A 20,075-nucleotide genomic window follows, 5' to 3' on the forward strand; every position below is an offset into this window, starting at 1 on the left:
GAGAGTGCTCAGCATGTTTTCATTTGTCTCAGATACAGCCAGATATAATATGTAATAAAATATCATCTGTGTTTTACTAACGTACAAAAAAAATTTAAGGCGTGTAATATTAGGAGAGGAACTGAGGACACATACATGCATGCTAAGGGAACCGAACAAGCCACTTGAGTCATAGGTTGGCTTTGCCATTGCTGCTTTCCATGCTGTAATTTTAACACCGTGTCACTGGATGAGCTCAGCTTTATACCATTACTGCTTTGCTGGAATTTAATGTTGTTTTACTGTTTGTCAATCATAGGCCTGTTGGGAATCCAAAACCTTTCCAGCCCAGACTATGGAGATCCAGTTCAGCCTCACCCTGGGGATGTTCCAGTGTTTTGGGCCTGTGGAGTAACAGGGGTGGAAGCAGTCAGCAACTGCAGTATGTACTACATATGATGTACTTTTTATGGTTGAGATAACATTGATTTCATTTTTATGTTGTTCACTGTACACTGAGAGACTTCTAACTGGCAGGATGTGGTTAGTGGGTCTGATCTTCATTGCCCTGAACTAGACCTGGTTGGAAAACCCTTGATGGACCCATATTCTGTTGGAACAGTTCATCTTTGAGTTATTTTCCCTATGGGTGCTCCACCTGAGGTTGTGCACATGCCCATGCACTCTTGATTGGAGATCTTTCTGCTCGTAGTACCTGCAGGGCCACACCTGCACTGTACACCTCCTTGTGCTCCAGTCTTAGAATATGTCGGCAGGAGTGGACCCGTGCTACTTCAGTTCATTCTTAACTTCCTGCAGCTTGAGATGGAGTTCTGTGGTATCAGCTATCTGGCTGACAGTTATTCTTCTGCCCTTTTACTCTTTATTTTTGTTTTATAATTAATTTTTAGTTTTGGATATTGTTAATTTACATTTTATAGCACAGATGTGCTTTGAAGGTGAGTTCCCGCATCTGTCCCCCCTTTCTTTGAGGCCCCCTTTTCTCTCAGGCCTTCTTGACTGGCAGCTTTCCTGGCAGGATATGCCCAAGATCCTAGGATTCAAGCCCTTCCAATCCTGACACAAGACTTTCTCCCTTCTGTGATAGGCATTCCAGCTGCCGCTCCTGTCCCATCCAGGCTTCAAGAGCAGATGTCAAAAACTAAGGAAAGACCATCTGAAACTGCTCTCCATGAAGTGCTCCCGTAGACCCACAGGATCAGATTGCACACGCGTGCACACACACACACAACATTAGACTCAGCAGTGCAGAGTGCTCCAATACACACACACGCGCACGCACACACACACACACCATTAGACTCAGCAGTGCAGAGTGCTCCAGAGACTTCATTGGCTACAACCTCCAGAAATCAGGAGATGACTTCAGGTGCACAGAGAGCTACCAAACATAAGAGACCCCACTCCCCTGATAGAGTATCTAGGAAAGAGAAGTCTCCACTTAGATCTGGGAGCAGGGAAACCTCACATCCAGCTGCACATACTGCCAAGGCTCCCACTAGACATGGTATCAAGGCACCAGCATTGCTGAAGAACACTTTCTTCAAAGCCACGTGCCAAGATACTGCATACTGAAAATCTGAGTACCGAGAAGCCTACAGTTAAGCAGCCCTGAGCTATTGACTCACTGGTACCAAGATCAGACTCTTCCAGATGGAAGGACTCTTAAAAGAAATTATCTTACCAGGTACCGTTCATCAAGAGCTAGATCTCTCCAAAATGACTGTGGTCTTCTCTTGTACTGCCTCCTGTACTGCTGGACACATTTCATCTGGGGGAATAGTCCCTGGGCTCATGGGTAGCTTCTAGGTACCTCTCTCACCAAGTCTACAGGGTATTCTTACACAAGAGGTCCCAGCAGGATTCCCATCCACCAGTAGCTCAGGAGCCTCCTCACACTACTCAAGAGGGGCCACCAGGGGAGCAAGAGTTCAGATGAAGTATGCCCCAGAAGAGGCAACTGTGCTTTCTCTGCCATTCTACATGGACAACTTTCAGAACTTGATGAAATGCATAATAGAGGCTATACAGATTCCCATGGAGGAAATCCAGGAACAAAAGCAATCCTTAGTGCACACCTTCACCCAGGGCAAGGTAGCCTTACTTATTAATTAGGCTGTTCTCTCACCAGCCCACACAGTGTGGCAGACTCTGGCCATCATCTCACTCACCTGTACAGGGTCAATAAAAAGTACTAGGGCCCAGCCAAGGGCTCAGAGTACTTGTTTTCTCATCCCACTCCTAATTCCCTAGTCGTCAATGTTGCGAACAAAAGAAGTCAGCAATATCTGACAAAGAACTTAACCATCTGACCTTCTAAGGTGTAAGAGCTACTTATCAGTGTCTCCAGTTCTGAGTTGCCAACTGCCAAGCTTTGATGGCAAAATATGACTTTACCTATTATAGTAAATGTTCTCACTTTATTGAGTCTTTGCCTCAGAACAAGAGAGAGCAGTTTCTAGCTCTTATTACAGATGGTCATACAGTAGCCATAGCCTTCCTGCAGGCCTCCCTTAACACAGTGGATATGGCCTCTCATTCTATGCCCTGTGCCAGGCCTCCTGGGTACAGTCCTCTGGCTTGCTCAAGGAAGTACAAAATATTATGGGCTTGCCTTTTATAAAGGGCGTAAGCTCTTTAGTGACATACAAACAGATCTCTTCATTCACTCAAAGACTCTAGGGTGACGTTGCACTTTCTTGGTATCTACACTCCATCTACAAAGTGAAAATATAGCAAATTTCAGACAGCACAATGCTCCCATCCGGTGTACTATAAGGCATCTCAAAGAATTATTGAGCCACCCAAAAAAAGGTTTAGGCACAAGAAAGGCCTATCCTCCATTGTCGCCTCTCAGATGGCTACCTCATCCAAATGACCATTTTGATACTTTGGTCGAGATTTCTCCCCAGTGGATCTTTAGTTATAGCATTCATCCATTCTCTCAACCTATGGAGACCGCCTTGCCCACTTCCTCCATTTTTAGGAGCATATCACCTCAGACAAATTGGTACCGGAAATAATCTTGACCGGCTACTCCAGGGTTTCTCAAACTTCATTGCACCACGACCCCCTTCTGACAACAAAAATTACTACACTACACCAGGAGTGGGGACTGAACTCGCCCAAGGCCTCCTGCCCCGTGTGTGGGGACGGAAGCCGAAACCCAAGGGCTTCAACCCCAGTCAGGGGGACTGTAACCTGAGCCCTGCTGCCCAGGGCTGAAGCCATTAGGCTTCAGCCCTGGGCAGTGGGACTCAGGCTTTGGCTCCAGGCCCCAGCAAGTTTAAGCCAGCCCTGGTGATCCCATTAAAATGTGGTCGTGACCCATTATGGGGTCCCAACCCAGAGTTTGAAAACTGTTGGGCTACTCCATCCAATTCTGCTCCCCCCCCCCATCCTTGTTCAGGAATCCTTCTCACAGGAGGCTCCTAAAGTAGGAGGTAGAATCCCTCCTGCAACGGAGGACGATCAAAATCATTCCTCCAGGCTTCTTCAGAAAGGGTTTGTGGTCCAGGTACTTCCTGGTCCTAAAGAAAAAAAGGAGGGTGGAGATCGATTCTAAACCTTTGATCTCTAAAAAGTTTTTATTCATACACAGCACTTCAGGATGTTCATCCTAGCAATGACCATTCCATCGTTAGATCCCAGGGACTAGTTTGTCACCCTCAATATCCGGGATCCCTACTTTCAAGTAGCCATAGACCCTGTTCACAGTTGTTTCTTCAGGTTCATGGGGGGCACCAATCATTACCAGTACTGTGTCCTGCCATTGGGCTTATCAACAGCTCCTACAGTCTTTACAAAGTTTGCTTTGCAGAGGGGATGAGGGGTCATTCAATCTCCTCTCAAGCGACTGTGTAAGTAGGTATCAGGATGTATTTTGGCATGCTATGAGACTTGTAGATTGTACCCACCCTCCTAGAATCACTACACACTTCATGCAGGCTCAGTCTACTTCCAGTGGCCTCAAGACATTTGCAAGGCAGCCACCTGGTCCTCCATTCACATATTTTTCACAGCATTATCCCTTACTCCATGCCACCAAAGTGGACATCACATTTGGTGAAGCTGTTCTGCACGCTGTACTGGATCCACCTCCTCAGCATCCTCTTCCACATTAAGGTACTGCTTGGTAGTCTCCTCATGAGAAACCCAAATGGACAACACTTGAAAAAGGAGAGGTTACTTGTATAGTAACTGGAATTCTTTGAGATTTTTGTCTGTATGGGTGCTCCACTACCCACCTTCCTTTCCCTTTTGCTTCAGACTTTTACTATGCTCTGAGGTTGAGAAGGAACTGGAGAGGTATGGGTCTGCTTTTCTCCATATGCCCTCTTACTGGAGCATAAGGCAGCATACAATACAGGTGCAGACCTGTGGGATATATTAGCAGAAAAATCTCTGATCGAGAGTGCACAAGTGCATGCACATCCTCAAATGGAGCACCCATAGGGACAAAACAACTTGAATTCCAGTTACTGTACAAGATGATGAATAACCTATTCTTCCAGCAGAATCAAAATGAAATGCAAAATCATGTTGTTTTCACCAAAATTTTGTTTAGGAGGAAAACCTAGAGAAAAAGAGTTATGGTAATGTGGAAAGGTTCCAGTTCAGCATTTTGGGAAAGAAACATTTTGATTTTTCATTTCGAAATTGCTTTTCTTTCACATTTTTTTTCAAATTTTGTATTATATTGTGTATATATACACTTGGAAGGATTAGATTTTAATTGCTGTCAGTAAACATAGATTTCACCATACACACACAAAATGATGAAAAAAATCTTTCCATTAATAATAATTTAACTTTACAGATAGACAGAGTAAGAAAAATGCTGCTTGAGAACTTTAGTTTGATTTTAAGGATATTTATTTTGTACATTTTGACATGTGATGCTGGCAATTTTTGTTTTGATAGTTATAAAACTTTAACTTTTGTGAACCTCAACATATACTGTCTTAAATTATTATTGCCTGACCCTCCCGCATAATTTCCTGCAACTGTAAAAATTAAAATTGATTAAAAATATGGGGAGAATACAGTAAAAGCTTTTTTTTTATCTGGCATGTTGGGAGAATGGGGGTTGCTGGTGTCATAAACATACAGCTAAGGGTAGTATAAAATCCCTCCTTTACTTAAGCTTATCTGTACCAGCTTAGGTTAAAAACTTCCCCAAGGCACAAATTATTCCTTGTCCTTGGAACGGTATATCGCTGCCACCACTGAGTCAGTTAGACAAAGGTTTAGGAAAAGGACCACTTGGAGTTCCTGTTTCACCAAAATATCCCCCAAACCTCTTCACCCTCTTTCCTGGGGAGGCTTGAGAGTAAACAAGGTGAGCACAGACCAGCCCTTTGGGTTTTTAGGACACTAAAAACCAATCAGGTTCTTAAAAGCAGAGCTTTATAATAAAGTAAAAGAAGCACCTCTGTAAAATCAGGATGGAAGGTAATTTTCCAGGGTAATCAGATTAAAAAAACAGAGGATTCCCCTCTCAGCAAAACTTTAAAGTTACAAAAAAAACCAGGAATACCCCTCCCTCTTAGCCTAGGGAAAATTCACAAGCTAAAACAAAAGATAATCTAATGCATTTCCTTCCTATTACTTACAATTTGTAATCTTAGATGCTTAGTTCAGGTATGGCTTTAGGAGATGTATTTTTCTTGCCCTGGTTCCTCGCTGTCCTGGAGAGAACACAAAGAAACACAAAACAAAACCTTTCCCCCACCGATTTGAAAGTATCTTCTCCTCTTATTGGTCCTTTTGGTCAGGTGCCAACCAAGTTATCTGAGCTTCTTAACTCTTTACAGGTAAAGGAGGGATTTTATGCTACCCTTAGCTGTATGTTTATGACAGCTGGTAAGTGAAAAATTCTGGTTAACTAAGAGGGTGGGAGTGGGGGCACTCAGGGCGCAGGCTCTGGGAAGGAGTGTGGGGCAGGGGTTGGGGTGCATGGGGAAGTGCAGGGTGCCAAATCTGGAAGCACCCAATCTGCAAGCAGCGACCGGTCCCTGCGGCCCCTCGGCTGAGGTGCGGCTGGCGGCTCTGCACACACTGCCCCCATCCACACACACTACCCCGGCAGCTTCCATTGGCCGCAGTTCCCAGCCAATGGGAGCTGCAGAGCCTGTGCTGGGGCGGGGGCAGCATGCGTAGAACCGTTTAGCTTCTAAGGGCAGCAGGGACTGGTCGCTGCTTGCGAGGAGCCACCCAAGGTGAGCGCCCCCCCAGATCCAGCACCCCACATCCCCTCCCACATCCAAACTCCCTCCCAGAGCCCTCGCCCCAACCCCACACCCCCAAACTCCCTCCAAGAGCCTGTGCCTCGCATCCCCCCCAGCCCTGCACACACACACACCCCGCACTCCGAACCCCTCGTGGCCATTCCTCCGCCTAGGAGCAACAGGAACATGTTGCCGCTTCTGGGGAGCCACATAGGGAGCCTGCCGGCCTCACACCAACCGGGACTATAAAGCAGACTTTCTAATAAGATTAGAAATGGCAGTGTATAGAGCTTTCTGGTTGGTACAGGGCCGGATAACACAGCTTTTACTGTACTTTAAAACCATAATTTTACACTACTGTGAAAATTTAACTCAATAACAACAACAAAATGCTTAAAAATAAACATCTGTATTCCCTGTCAAAATTATTTTAAAAATCTAATTTTGCCAAGCCTACTTATTTTACAATATAAAATAAAATCAACTGAAACAAAACATTCTGATTTTCTCAAAAAAATCCATTTTGACAGATCCAAAAAAAAAATTTTCCTGAATTTTCTTTCACAGAGAATTTCAAAAATTTGGCGGTTTGTTCCAAATCACAACAAAAACAAACTTCAGGATTCTTTGTGAAACAGCATTTCCATTCTCCACACAGCTCTGCACTGCACCTTATGCAGACATTTATATTTAATGCAAAGTGAGGGCACAGTGGATGTGAAATGATTGCAAACCTAAGTGGCAGTGTTTTACATTGTGTCTAAATGACTACACATTATTTTTTTAATGCTTCTGCAAAGTGAGTTTAGTAACATGGACTAGAGCAGTGCTTACAGAAGGTAGGCTGCCTCTCACACACATTTACTATACATTAAATTCACATATACTAAAGAAAGGCAATGTTGTTTAGTGTTTGTTCTGCAGAACTGCGTGACTGATTATATTTTAATCCCAGCTGTACCACTGACATTGTATGACTGTAGACAAGTCACTTGTACCTAAATTGACAAAACTATCATGATTTAGGGTGCCCCACTTGAGACATCTAAGACCTGATTTTCAGATTAACTCCATTGGGAGCTGCAAGTTCTCAGTGCCTCCAAAATCAGGTTCTAGATCACTCAAGTTGGGTAACAAAAGTGGGGACACTTCTGAAAATAAAAGCCTGATCATCTAAATATGTTTTCTTATAGTCTTAAGTGAAAATGCATTCGGCTGATCCATAAGCCTACCTTTCTTTCCTCCAGACACGTGCACGTGTGTGTGCGTGTGTACACACACACACACACACACACAAACGTACAATGTTACCTATGTATATATTTGATTAGCTCCCTTCACATGTCACTTGTCGTAGATTGTAGGCTCTTTGGGGTAGGGACCATGTATATGTTTTAGGATGCAACTTTTCTATTATTCTTATCGTTCTGGTGCTTTATCAATAATATTTATTTGTTATTGGTATAGCATATTGAGTTGAAGTTTTTCCATCTATTGTAGAGTCTCCTCTGGCTTTTACACATTCTCCTGGCTGCATGTTTGTTACTGACCTGAAGAATGAGGATGCTGCAGTTCATAACTCTAAAGAAATCCCGAAGGTCCACTGCATTTCTCAAAATCCTTTGCATTATAGCATTGCATCAGAAACAGCTGTACAAAAGATAAGAGAACTAGAAAGCCTAATTGGAGTTGATCCAGGTAAAAAAAAAATTTTTTTCTTGAGTTATTGAAGAATTAATAATTCTGGAAACATAGGATTTGTCTTACTAAATTAGTATGATCCATTCCATTCATTTAGATATTGCACAGTTGACGTTAAATAGTAAACATTTAAAGGTAATTCCAAATGTTACAAAGAATTCCAATGTTAGATTATTCTGATTGAACATTGTTAATTCTTCCCTTCCACCTTACCAAATGGACTACTTTGGGACAGCCTAAGGTACTGGTTTGCACCGGATAAAGGGAGGCATCAATTCAGTTCCCATTCCTGGTCTCATTTTCAGACTCTGAGTTCTAGACAGTCAGGCCTGGTGGTTAAAGCAGTGTCCGAGAACAGATATCAAGGGTTAAAGCTGGAAGTAGAGTTGGGACCAGGCCGAGGGCAGCACTGAAACTGGGGTCCAGGAACAAACCATGAGTAAGAACTGGGGTCAGAGTCCATAGATATGTCAACTCAGGATCGTAGTCAGAATTTGGAAGCAAGATGAAGTCGAAGCTGGGCTGGAGCCAGTCCAAGGGTCTGGGAGTCAGGAGCTGGGTGCAGGGCTGGAGCAGGTCAGGACCGGGGCTGGAGCAGGCTAGAACAAGGCTGGGGCAGGAACAGGGATAGTATCAAGGGAAGGCTGGAAGCATAAGGAATCTGTAACACCCTGAAGCAGCAGGAAGATTCCTAGCCAAATGGTGCTGTTGCACAGACCAAGTTGTGGCTCTGGTGGGGAGTGTGAAATACCTATGCCTGGGAGTCATCTGCCCCTGCCCTGGGTAGGCTGTTGCATCATGCCTGAGAGATGAGTCACGGCAGGCTCTGCTGGAGGGGTGAGTCATAGCTGAGTGAGCAGCCCTGGTCCAGCTGAGGGGTTGCCTTACACTCATTTTCATGCTATCTTGTACTGCTGACCATCACTGAAAACAGTAGGCCGATTGCACCTGGCTGCTGCAAGGTGATGTGAGAACTAGCTTGTGGCTCTCCACAGGAAGAAATCTAGTTACTGTATATAAATAGGGCCCTACCAGTGCTTAATTTGTAATGAAAGAGGAGCTGGGGCTCAAGCAATTAGGTGCCGGGGCTCAAGCAATTATTTACTTTCATAACGGACTTGGCAAGGTTTACCGGGCTCAGTCCTGGCAAGTCCTGGCACAAATTTAGCACTGGGCCATACCAAATTCATAGTCCCTTTTGGTAAATGTCATGGTCATAGGATTTAATGAAATTTCATGGTTTCAAATATTTAAATCTGAAATGTCATGGTGTTGTAACCATGGGAGTCCCAATTCAAAAGGGGGTTGTGTGTGGGTGGGGGGGTGGCAAGTTTTTGAAGGGTGGTCACAGTATTGGCACCCTTACTTCTGCACTGCTGCTGACAGCAATGCTGCCTTCACAGCTGGGTGCCCAGCCAGCAGCTGCCACTCTCCAGCATCCAGCTCTCAAGGCAGCAGTACAGAAGTAAGGGTGGCAATACTATATCATGCCACCCTTGCTTTTTGTGCTGCTGTTGGCAGTAGTGCTGCCTTCAGAGTTGGGCTCCTAGCCAACAGCCGCTGCTCTCCAGCTGCCCAGTTCTGAAGGCAGCGCTGCTGTCAGCAGTACTGCAGAAGTAAGAATGGCAATACTGCAACCCCCCCTACAATGGCCAGATTTCATGAAGGAGACCAGATTTCATGGTCCATGATGCATTTTTCGTGGCTGTGAATTTGGTAGGGCCCTATATATAAATGAATACTAGTAGGAATTGCTAGTACATGAACTGCAGAGCTGCTAAACATACTGGCATCAGCCCTGGAATAATTCCCTATGTGAGATGATGGTGACAAGGGGTACTGCATCCTTTAACAGCTTTTCAGTACCATTTCACTCCTTCATATATAAAGTGTGCTGGGGATTTTATTTGTCTATGTACTTTTAAACACTGACTTCTTCTGAATTGAATAATATCTTGCTTTGCTTAAATGTGCATGTACAACAAGTTTGGGGAAGGCAATATGCTAAGATCAGGTATTGTATATCTTTCCTGTTCAGTACTTCAGCTTACCTTTCTGCTGTAGCACAGACCAGAGTTTAGTTTTTTCAGGGCTTATACAGAATTTAATTTCTGATAGAAGGAGAATGACACAAACTCTAAAGGAAAATTTATGAACTAAATATCTATCTATGAATGCATAACAGTTTACCTATAACCCTTGAAGTAACTGTGAACAATGTCAACAACTCTTTTAAGGGTTTTTCCCCAAGTTTTAGTACTGATTACTTTTGCAAGTCTCAGTGCAAAATATAATTATGTACACATACATACATACATACATACACTCTTCTGGGGTTCTTTTCTGGGAGATTTTACCCCTCTCAGTCTCTGTAGAATGGTGTCCAAACCCTCTGTAGAGCATGCAAGCAAGCTCCTTGAAGTCTGGGAAACAAGTGATAGTCCCACAGTCTCCTTAAAACTTCCTTTGAGTCTCCAAAACAACAGTCTGCAATTTGCACAGCCTGCAACAATTTTAGTTGCCTTCTTCTTCTCCAAATCTGGCAATCAGTTTGACCCTGAGCATGTGGAATACAGATAGGGACCACACATCTTGAATAACTTCCAGTAACAGCAAGTAACCTCCATTTCCTCCTGGTAGCCTAGAAGGGAGGGAATATGGCAAGTACAGGGGATGAGTGTGTGTTCTTTCCCTAGCATGGAAGCCAAAAATGCAGGTCTAGGGTGCGGTTAGTGTAAATCATGGGGATAGTGCCTCGAATGTGCTCTGTACTGGCTCAACAACACATATCCGATACATCCCTGCCCCATACAGATTAAATAAGCAAGATATACAAACAGGAAAATTCCATCTGATTTTCTGTCTCTTGTGTGAGAACAAAACACACTCATTGCATTATCCCTGTGTGGTATGTTGGGCTTAGCTGATGGGCTCCAGTTGGTCCCTCTCTCGCCACCCTCCCTGCATGTATGGACTGAGGATGCTTGTGCACTGTTAGACCTATAGAAACAAATTACATGATTATAACAAGAATGCTAACATCCCCCAGGTATTGACTGTGCTCCCCTTTTATCACTGTGCCTCCCAGTGACAGCGACAGGAGAGACATCAATGGAAATGTGGTGCCATCCCCCTCGTGACACCCTCTTAAAATTGCTCCTGTTTACAGACATTGCTGCATTTGAGCTGATTTCTCTCCTCAAGCCAATAGTGTGATTTTTATCAGGCCAACAACTCTCATCAGAACAAAGTCCTTATCATTCTATTTACACTCACTGTGTCTGCTTCCTGGTAGGGCAAGTTTGATGAAGTAACAGGCCATGGCACCAGAAACACCCACCTACCCAGGACTGTATTCATTGCAGAATTATTGTGGGCCAATATGCATTATTGAAAAAGGAAAAATGGTTCCCAAGAACTGGGAGGGTCAATGGAACGTTGTCACCTCCACATCTGGGTCTTTGCTTTGTCTCATTTTCTAGGTTTATCTTCCTCAGTCCCTGCCCACATCTTTCATTTTCTTCCCAGCTTCCTTACCTTTACTTATCATAGACCCGTCTCTCATCAAAACTCCTAGCCCACAACACTACTGAATTGAGCAGACATTTTGAATCCAAACCACGATCTGTTTCCAAATTTCCCCAACAGCTCCCTCTTTATAAAGAGCTGAGCAAAACTACAGTAACTCCTCGCTTAACGTTGTAGTTCTGTTCCTGAAAAATGTGACTTTAAGTAAAACAATGTTAAGCGAATCCAATTTCCCCATAAGAATTAATGTAAATAGGGGGGGTTAAGTTCCAGGGAAATGTTTGAAGTGGTGAAGTCCGAGGATGGAAGAGGGTGGGATATTTCCCAGGGGATGCCTTACTGCTAAATGATGAACTAGCAATTGTCTGAGCCATCAAGGGTTAACTCGTTGTTAATGTAGCTTCACACTCTACAAGGCAGCATGAATGGAGGGAGGGGAGACAGCATGGCAGTCAGAGACACACACCCTGTGTGTGAGAGAGAGATGCACATTGCTCCTTTAAGTACCTGACCCCACTCTTAAGTACACTGCCTTTTTAAATTAACCAGCAAGCTGAGATGGCAGCTGCTGCCAGGAAGCTCCCTCCGTCCTGAGCCCTGTCGTGTGTGTGTCTCCTGTTCTATGGAAGATGGGATAAGCGGGGTGCAGGAGCAGGGTGATGCCCTGACATGAGCCCTCCTCTTCTCCCCCCACCCCTTCCTGCACAGCAAGCAGGAGACTCTGGAGAGCAGCTCCAAGGCAGAGGGCAGGAGCAGCACATGGCAGTGTGGGAAGCGACAGCTGAACTGCCAGCAATTGATAGCCTGCTGGGCGGCTGCCACACAGGAAACTTAGGGGAACGGGGAGCTGATAGGGGGTCGACCCTGGTTCCAAGCCCCTATCAGCTAGCTGCAGCGGGCTGCTCTTCCTGCAAGAAGGGGACACAGCAGGCAGCTGCCAAACAACGTTATAAGGGAGCATTGCACAGCTTTAAACAAGCATGTTCGCTAATTGATCAGCAACATAACAATGTTAACTGGGGCGACTTTAAGTGAGGACTCACTGTACCTGAGCCAGCCCTTCTATCCTTTGGGGTGAAAGAAATCTGAATCCACATCTGAATATTGCACCTTAGCCCCGTCACCAACAATGACTCACCCCTTATGGTGGATCAGGGACTCCTTCCAACCTCTTCTTTCCTCTCCCCCTCTGAGTTGCAGATTGGACAATTGTCTCCATAAACCCCCAAGTCCATGCCACTGCACTTACCTAATGGGAGGTGATGTGCTTTTCTGACCATCTGCATTCCTTTTCTCTTTCACGTCTCTGTATCAGTAGTGCTAGGGCTGCAGAAAAGGTTATTGGCTGCTCCTCTCCTTCAACCAGACTGACAGTGCAGAACAGGGATTGGTCCTGACACAACCTACTGGATAGATGAGGTCATCAGCATTCTGATATCCAGTCAGAGGCAGATTAAGCTATTGTGGGGCCCAGGGCTGGAACAAGTTGGGGCCCCTCCCCACTCCTTCTGCCTACAATCCCCCCCACACACACACACACACACTCCTGGCAGGGAAATGGGGTTGGGGCGCGGGGGCTTGTCCCGCCTCGCTCCCCCACCCGGCACTCCTGCCGGGGAGCTGGGTTGGGGTGTGGGAGCTTGTCCCACTCCAGCTTGTCCCAGTCGGCACTCCTACAGGGCAGTGGGGTTGGGGTACAGGGGCTTCCCCTGCCGGCCCCGTGTTCCTGCCAGGGAGCAGGGTCGGGGCAAGGGGGCTTGCCCCACTCCTTGGCAGGAGCAGCAGGTGGAGCAGGGCAAGCCTCTGTGCCTCAACACCACTCCCAGGCAGGAGCTCCGGGTGGGTGGAATGGGTTGGGATGTGGGGGCACACATTTTTCCGGGGCGCTGGCCCCATTTGGCCCAGTGGCAAATCTGACCAAAGAAATCACTGCATTTTCACTGACCACACACTCATAGTTCCAGTCCCACTCCCTCTTCCCAGATAGCTCCAAGCAACATGGGGCTCAATCTGACTGTTATTATTTAACATTCATCGTGCAGTATGGCCTAAAGGCCATAGTCAGGTTGGTCTCTGTTGTGCTAGGCCTGGTATTCCATTTTCTTCCAGGGGATTGAGTTTCTTACACTGGACTCACAGCCTGTTAATTGCACACTCTCCCTCAAGCCCCATCCCTCAATACCTCAACCAGTTCAGAAAGAATTACTGATTTGGCCATTATTCAATAAATCTATGATGAAGAAACAGGTTAGAGCAAACAGGTTTGGACAAGTTCAAATGATATTGTCCCTTTCCCATTTAGGAGACAGCCCCTAGCCACAGTGTGAAATGCCCGCTTACAAATCGATTGCCCTGCCTTGTCCTGCTGCAGTTTTTCAGTGTGTACTTGTGAGCGCATGCATGAGCCTGCGTTTAAATGTATATCTATGCATTTGGACATGGATTGTGCTTGATCTTGTTTGTGTAAAATGACTGGGGTCTGGATCTACTCAACCTGACTTTGTTCTTTACAGAACAACTTTGGGCCAAGACGCCTGAATTATTGAAAAGGGAAAAGTGGCTCCTGAATGGGAGGATCAATGAGCAAAATCCCTTCTGCCCCAGAGTCTCTCTTGTCATATTTTCTAGGTTTATCTTCTGCATTCCCTTCCCACATCTCATATTTTTTTCTCATTTCACATCTTACCAAAACTCCTGCCCCCAACACTTCTGAATTTAGCACTGATTTTGAATATGAGCGTGGATCTGCTTCTAAATTTATCCACTCACTCAGTATTTATAATGAGCAGAACCAATACCCATTGGCTTCTTCTCTATAAAAAATTGAAATGAAGCCCTCATCCATTTGGGGTTTCAGAAATCTGAATCAAATCTGCAGTTCAGCTTAGTCCGGGCTGAGGGAGGCTTCCCAACCTCTCCTTTTTTGTAAAGGGACCACTAGGTACAACAAAAATAACACTCTACTCCCAGGACTACAGGCTAGAAACCTGCTGCTTTATTCAAATGCATCTCAAACAAATTTAGTTTGTGGGGGTATGGAACTCCCAGTGACAAACATGATGTAGGCAGAGGTAGAGCACGGCTCCATTCCCTAATATTTTGGGTAACTCATTTACCCAACAATGACCACTTTATGACATCCTTCACAAGCGCACACATCAGTAGTGATCCCAGTAGCGCTGCAGAATGGACAATAGTCTTCACAACCTTCTATAAATTCATTCAGGAGACTCGCTGCACTTACCTAGTGGGAGATGATGTGCTTTGCTGATGGTCTCCATTCCCCTAATCTGTCACTATCTCTGGATCAATAGGGATAGAGCCTGGCAAAGGGTTGTTGGCTGCTCTTCTCGTCCCTGCCAGGCACTTTGACAGTGGTGGACAGGGATTCGTCCTGACAGAACCTCTTGGAGGTATTAATATGCTAAAAATCTAGCACCGTCTTTAAAAAAGAAAATTGTTTTTGATTTTTAGGAGACCGGGGAGTGAAACATTTGCGCTGCCAGGATGAGCTGCTAAAGACTTGCCTCTCCCTTTCACATGCCCGATCAGTGCTGATAACCACTGGATTTCCTACTCACTTCAACCATGAGCCACCTGAAGAGAATGATGGACCTCCAGGAGCCATTGCTATGGCAGCCATGTTGCAGAGCTTGGAGAAACATGTTGTTATAGTAACAGACCAGAGAGCCATGAATTTGAATAAAAAGATTATTGAAGATGCTGTTCAGCAAGGTAAAACATGCAGTTAGGCAACAAAGACTGTTAGCTTTTCAGTTTTAATTTGCTAATCTGGTTCAAGATCTATTTCAGTGCAATCTCTAAATTAGATCAGGCCTTCAAGAAGTGCTCTAACATATAGACAAAAAGGGCCAGATCCTCACCTGGCTAAATCAGCATAGCTCCATTGACTTCACTGGAACTATACTGATTTATACCAATTGAGCATCTAGTTCGTAATCTTTTGAAATCCATCTAGAATCTTTCTTCCTATTACCACTGCATTTTGAAATTTAGTGTATCATCAAAAAGGAGGAGGTGAGAAGAGAGCTTATTTTTAAAGTGTCTTCATCCCTGCACATCATCGCACTTTTGTCGGTCCAGATAATGTCTCTGGACTCTGGCTTGTAGCTCTGATTGTGCAAAAGCTAAGGATGGGCAACTAGTGCAGTATTTCCAGCTGGGAAATATTCTTATACAATCATATGTTTGCAAGAATCACCTTACAGTTCTAACTGTTCTGTTCTTTTAAAATCCAAGCTAAGCACACAAAAAATGACCTATGGAATCCATTTTGTATTTTTGTTTGCTCTAGGGGTACTGAAGACACCAGTGCCTCTATTGAGTTATCAGGGAGATGCTGCAGAGTCCGCTTTGATGTTTTTGTGTGAGAATGGGAATCTTGAAAGACCCAGGTATGTGTACTAAGTTCCTGAAAATAGTAGCAAGGAGGCTATGCAAAGTCATAGTGAAAGGAACGGCTCTGTTCACAGAAGATATAATGATTGCAAGCAAAGCTTTGAAGTATGAAGTATCTGCCAATCAAATTGTTTTGTTCCTCTTTTTAAATGACTATGTTTTTATAAAATATATATTAAGTAAATATTACAATAGCAGTTGAAGGTCTGAAATTAAAGGAAGAAAATTCTGAGTCAAACACTCCACTCTGCTGTAGTATTGCAGTGCATGTGAAATACAGGATCCCACATTATTCTGAGACCTCTGCAATCCTAATGCACAACAGGAAATGGGGAAGGAAGTACATTACTTTGCACTTATATGGCACCTTTCAGATGAAAATCTTAAAGAGCTCTACAAACATTCATTAACTTACTTTACACCTGTGAAATGCTGTGTACATGTGTACAAATGCTGTGTACAAATGTACATCATTATACCCATCTTATCAATGGGAAAAGTAGGCCACAGAGAGATTAAAGGTCTTTCCAAAGACTATACAAAGTCCAGTGGCAGAGTCAGGAATAGAATCCTGGAGTCCGGGACTGTAGTCCACTTTCATCCATGTTCAAATCTTTGATGATCCATTTTATTCCAGTATGGAAGATCCTGCTATCTGTTTTTAATAGTCTGAAAAAGATCCTCATTGTCTTTAGACACCCCAGCCAAAATTTTTGAAAAGTGCATGTATTTCTGAAAACTCATTCAAACTATGTAAGTGCAAACTCTGATGTGCACGAAAACCCCGATTTGAACATGCATATATTTAGGGTTTGTATACATGCATTGGAGTTTGCACTAAAATGTCCATACATTGAATATGTGGCCAGCAACTTACCCTTCCTTTTAATGGACTTACTTGGGGGGGGAGGTGATCTTGAAGTTTCTCTGTGTAGAGGTGTATAATAAAGTTAGCAGCCAATTCTCTTTAATAAGGGCTTATCATCTAAATATATGCATCTTCAGTTCATTCAATTTCCCTTTCTTTCTATGGGTCAATAAAAAATGTAATTTCAATAACACCCTGTTTTTCATTTACACTAGGCTCAAGAGGATGCTTTTATAATTGAACATAAATCAGCTACAGCTGATTTGTACCTCAATAGATCACATAATCCTAGGAGGCTAAACTGAATATTTTTTCATGTTGGAAACTCAATTGCACAAGGAGAAATACGATCACAGTGTGTATTAGTCGATATCATAAAACCACTTAGTAACTTGGGACAATTGGTAGCCTCTATTCAGTAGAACTGGAGTAGTAGGGTGTTGCACATTAGGCCTGAGGTATATTGGCAGAGCTCTGGGGCGAAAATCCTAAACAGGGACTGCCTAAAACAGAGCCTACCTGCATGCTTCCCATCCACATTTACAAGCACCAAATTTGTCAAAAATCTTAAACAAAAGAAACCAAATAAATGGGTAACTTACAAGCAATATAGTACTTTAAATAGGAAATTATGAATAATAAACTGGACTTGCCAATATCCCTATGTGAGGTGCTACCTACTTTTTAACTGAGGCACAGAGAGGCTAAAGCCCAGATCCATAAAGGTATTTAGGTCCTAACTCCCATGGATATAAATAGGAGTTAGGTACCTAAATATCTCTGAGGATCTAGGCTCTAAAGTGGTTCACCCAGTCCTCCACTGGGTGGAGAAGGATTTCAACTCTCTCTCCATTCATTGCTGGCAGTTTGAAGGGGCTGCATTAAAGCTACCAAGAAAACAAACCAAATATTGAAAACAAAATGTATAGGCCCAAACTCAAGAGTGAGATAAACGGCGCTGTAAATTACATGTTGGGTATAAGTTGGTGGGAAAATAGATGTACAGCAAGTGGTCCAATCTGGCATTCAGAGGCTTTGCAAAATGAGTGTAACTTGCACCTAAGAAGACAGAAGTGAAGCATGTGGCTGGTTAGCTCAGTTGGTTAGAGCGTGGTGCTAATAACGCCAAGGTCGCAAGTTTGATCCCCGTACGGGCCACCGTGCAACATTTTACACGGGGGAGGGATAGCTCAGTGGTTTGAGCATTGGCCTGCTAAACCCACGGTTGTAAGTTCAATCCTTGAGGAGGCCATTTAGGGATCTGAGTCAAAAATTGGGGATTGGTCCTGCTTTGAGCAGGGGGTTGGACTAGATATCTCCTAAGGTCCCTTCCAACCCCGATATTCTATTCTAAAAGCAACTGACAGAAAAATGTAAGATCTAAGTTTCGCAATTCGCCCCATTAACTAATTTATCACCTTGTCTCTGACTAGATTTGATCATCTGATAGCAATAGAACGTGCAGGGATGGCTGCTGATGGCAATTATTACAATGCAAGGAAAGTCAATATTAAGCATCTAGTGGATCCCATCGATGAACTGTTTCTAGCTGCACATACCATCCCTGGAGTCACAACAACAGGTAAGTGTGAGACTGTGGCATCTCCTCAATGATGAGAGAAAGGCAAAACATAGAAAAGGAAGGGAGGATAAAATAGCAGCCAGCTTCCAAAAGACTACTTCGGGACTGCCACTGTTTGTCTCTGCCAAATTGAAAGGACCAGCTAGCCAAAGGCGGCATGCAAGCTGATTTTCAGTGGCACTCATGCTGCCCGGGCCCTGGCCACGAGTCCGGGGGGCTCAGCATTTTAATTAATTTTAAATGACGCTTCTTAAACATTTTAAATACCTTATTTACTTTACATACAACAATAGTTTAGTTATATATTAAAGACTCATAGAAAGAGACCTTCTAAAAATGCTAAAATGTATTACTGGCACGCAAAACCTTAAATGAGAGTGAATAAATGAAGACTTGGCACACCACTTCTGAAAGGTTGCCGACCCCGGCATACTCTCTACTCAAGTATCTGAGCCACTAACGAAAATAGGATTGACCCCTGTGAGACCACCCTAGATATGACCTCCTATTTTGACAGTGAACCGTTGGTAACTACTTGTTGAGTATGGTCTTTCAACCAGTTTTGCACCCACTTTACAGTAATTTCATCTAGGGACCACATTTTCCTAGTTTGCTTATGAGAATGTGGGACTCTGTCTAAAGCCTTACTAAAAATCAAGATATATCAAGTCTACAGTCTCCTCCCTATCCACTAAGCTAGTAACCCTTTCAGAGAAGGAAATGACCTGGCATGATTTCTTCTTGACAAATCCTTGTTGCCTATTCCTTGTAATCTTATTATCCTCTAAATGGTCACAAACTGATGTTTAAATTTGTTCCAATATCTTTCCAGATATCTTAGTTAGGCTGACTGGTCTATAAACCACCCCCGGTCCTCTTTGTTTCCATTTTTAAAGATAGATACTGTTGTATTAATTTTGATGGAATATATGGGTCCGAAGACTCAAAGATATTAACATGATCCTGAAGCTGTTTAACATTAAACAGTTTTAAACAAGATTCGGGGTTGGATATACAGAGACACAGCCTGCTTAGTACCATGGCAAATACACCATTAAAAATCCTTTATCTTTTATTAAAGATACAGAAAGAAGGAAAAACAGTTAAAGCATTTGAAATGTAAAATATTAAGTATGGCTTTCATTTAACCACAACCCTTGTTCCCTTTCCCTTAGCTGAAGAAAGTTTTTAGAAGGAACTCCCCGTTGTTTGACAGTCTCTTAGATGGTATTAAAGATGGTAACTACTGTTCATTTGGGGAAAAGAGAAGAAGTTAGTTGAGAAGGTCTGGAGCTACTGGTGTCAGTCTTGTTTCTGAAGTCCAGTTCATCTTCGAGGAGTGTCCTTGTGTGTGCTCCACTTTAAGTGTTTTGGTGCCCCTGCGCTGGTAATTGGAGATTTGTAGTAGCCGTGCTCGGTTGGGACACACATGCATCGTCCCTGTCTCATGTTGCCTGAGGTGGTTACATAGCATTGCGTGGCCAACCCCCCACTCAGTTCCTTCTCTACCACCTTTGGCTTTAGTCAGAGCACTTAGCAGCACCTCTTTATTGAACTTAGTTCACACAGTGTTTATTTAGATATAGCCTTCTGTCCTCTGTTTTATTATTTTGTTATTTTTTAAAAAAAAAATTCTCTCAGGATAAGTTTCAATTGTTAGTGACCCCTTAGATTAGAGCTGTTCTCCCCTGAGGGAGAAAGCCCCTCTCAGAGGGGTATGTCCAGATCCCTGGGTTTCAAACACTGC

The 20,075-nt window shown here is 43.8% G+C and overlaps 1 protein-coding gene, 1 long non-coding RNA gene and 1 other non-coding gene across 5 annotated transcripts in view; 2 read left to right on the forward strand and 1 right to left on the reverse strand.

Annotated features, from left to right (window-relative positions):
* The window catches only part of DGLUCY (D-glutamate cyclase), a 104,290-nt gene that overhangs the window by 38,191 nt on the left and 46,024 nt on the right, over positions 1-20,075 (forward strand). For all 3 annotated transcript variants that reach the window (XM_073349432.2, XM_073349431.2, XM_073349433.2), the window contains exons 6-10: positions 299-421; positions 7,731-7,928; positions 14,934-15,194; positions 15,775-15,874; positions 18,180-18,328. In XM_073349432.2, the coding sequence (XP_073205533.2) occupies positions 299-421; positions 7,731-7,928; positions 14,934-15,194; positions 15,775-15,874; positions 18,180-18,328 (831 nt within the window). The remainder of the gene's footprint in view (positions 1-298; positions 422-7,730; positions 7,929-14,933; positions 15,195-15,774; positions 15,875-18,179; positions 18,329-20,075) is intronic.
* Positions 9,746-20,075, reverse strand: part of LOC140913307 (uncharacterized) — a 40,256-nt gene continuing 29,926 nt past the window's right edge. Inside the window, exons 2-3 of the long non-coding RNA XR_012159530.2 lie at positions 12,709-12,865; positions 9,746-10,572 (exon numbers count right to left, since the gene is read on the reverse strand). This is a non-coding gene — a long non-coding RNA (uncharacterized LOC140913307). The remainder of the gene's footprint in view (positions 10,573-12,708; positions 12,866-20,075) is intronic.
* Positions 17,831-17,904, forward strand: TRNAI-AAU (transfer RNA isoleucine (anticodon AAU)). The gene has a single exon. It is a non-coding gene; the product is annotated as a tRNA-Ile (tRNA).

This window comes from Lepidochelys kempii, chromosome 6 (genome assembly GCF_965140285.1).
Source record: "Lepidochelys kempii isolate rLepKem1 chromosome 6, rLepKem1.hap1, whole genome shotgun sequence".
In the NCBI taxonomy this organism is placed as follows: domain Eukaryota; kingdom Metazoa; phylum Chordata; order Testudines; family Cheloniidae; genus Lepidochelys; species Lepidochelys kempii.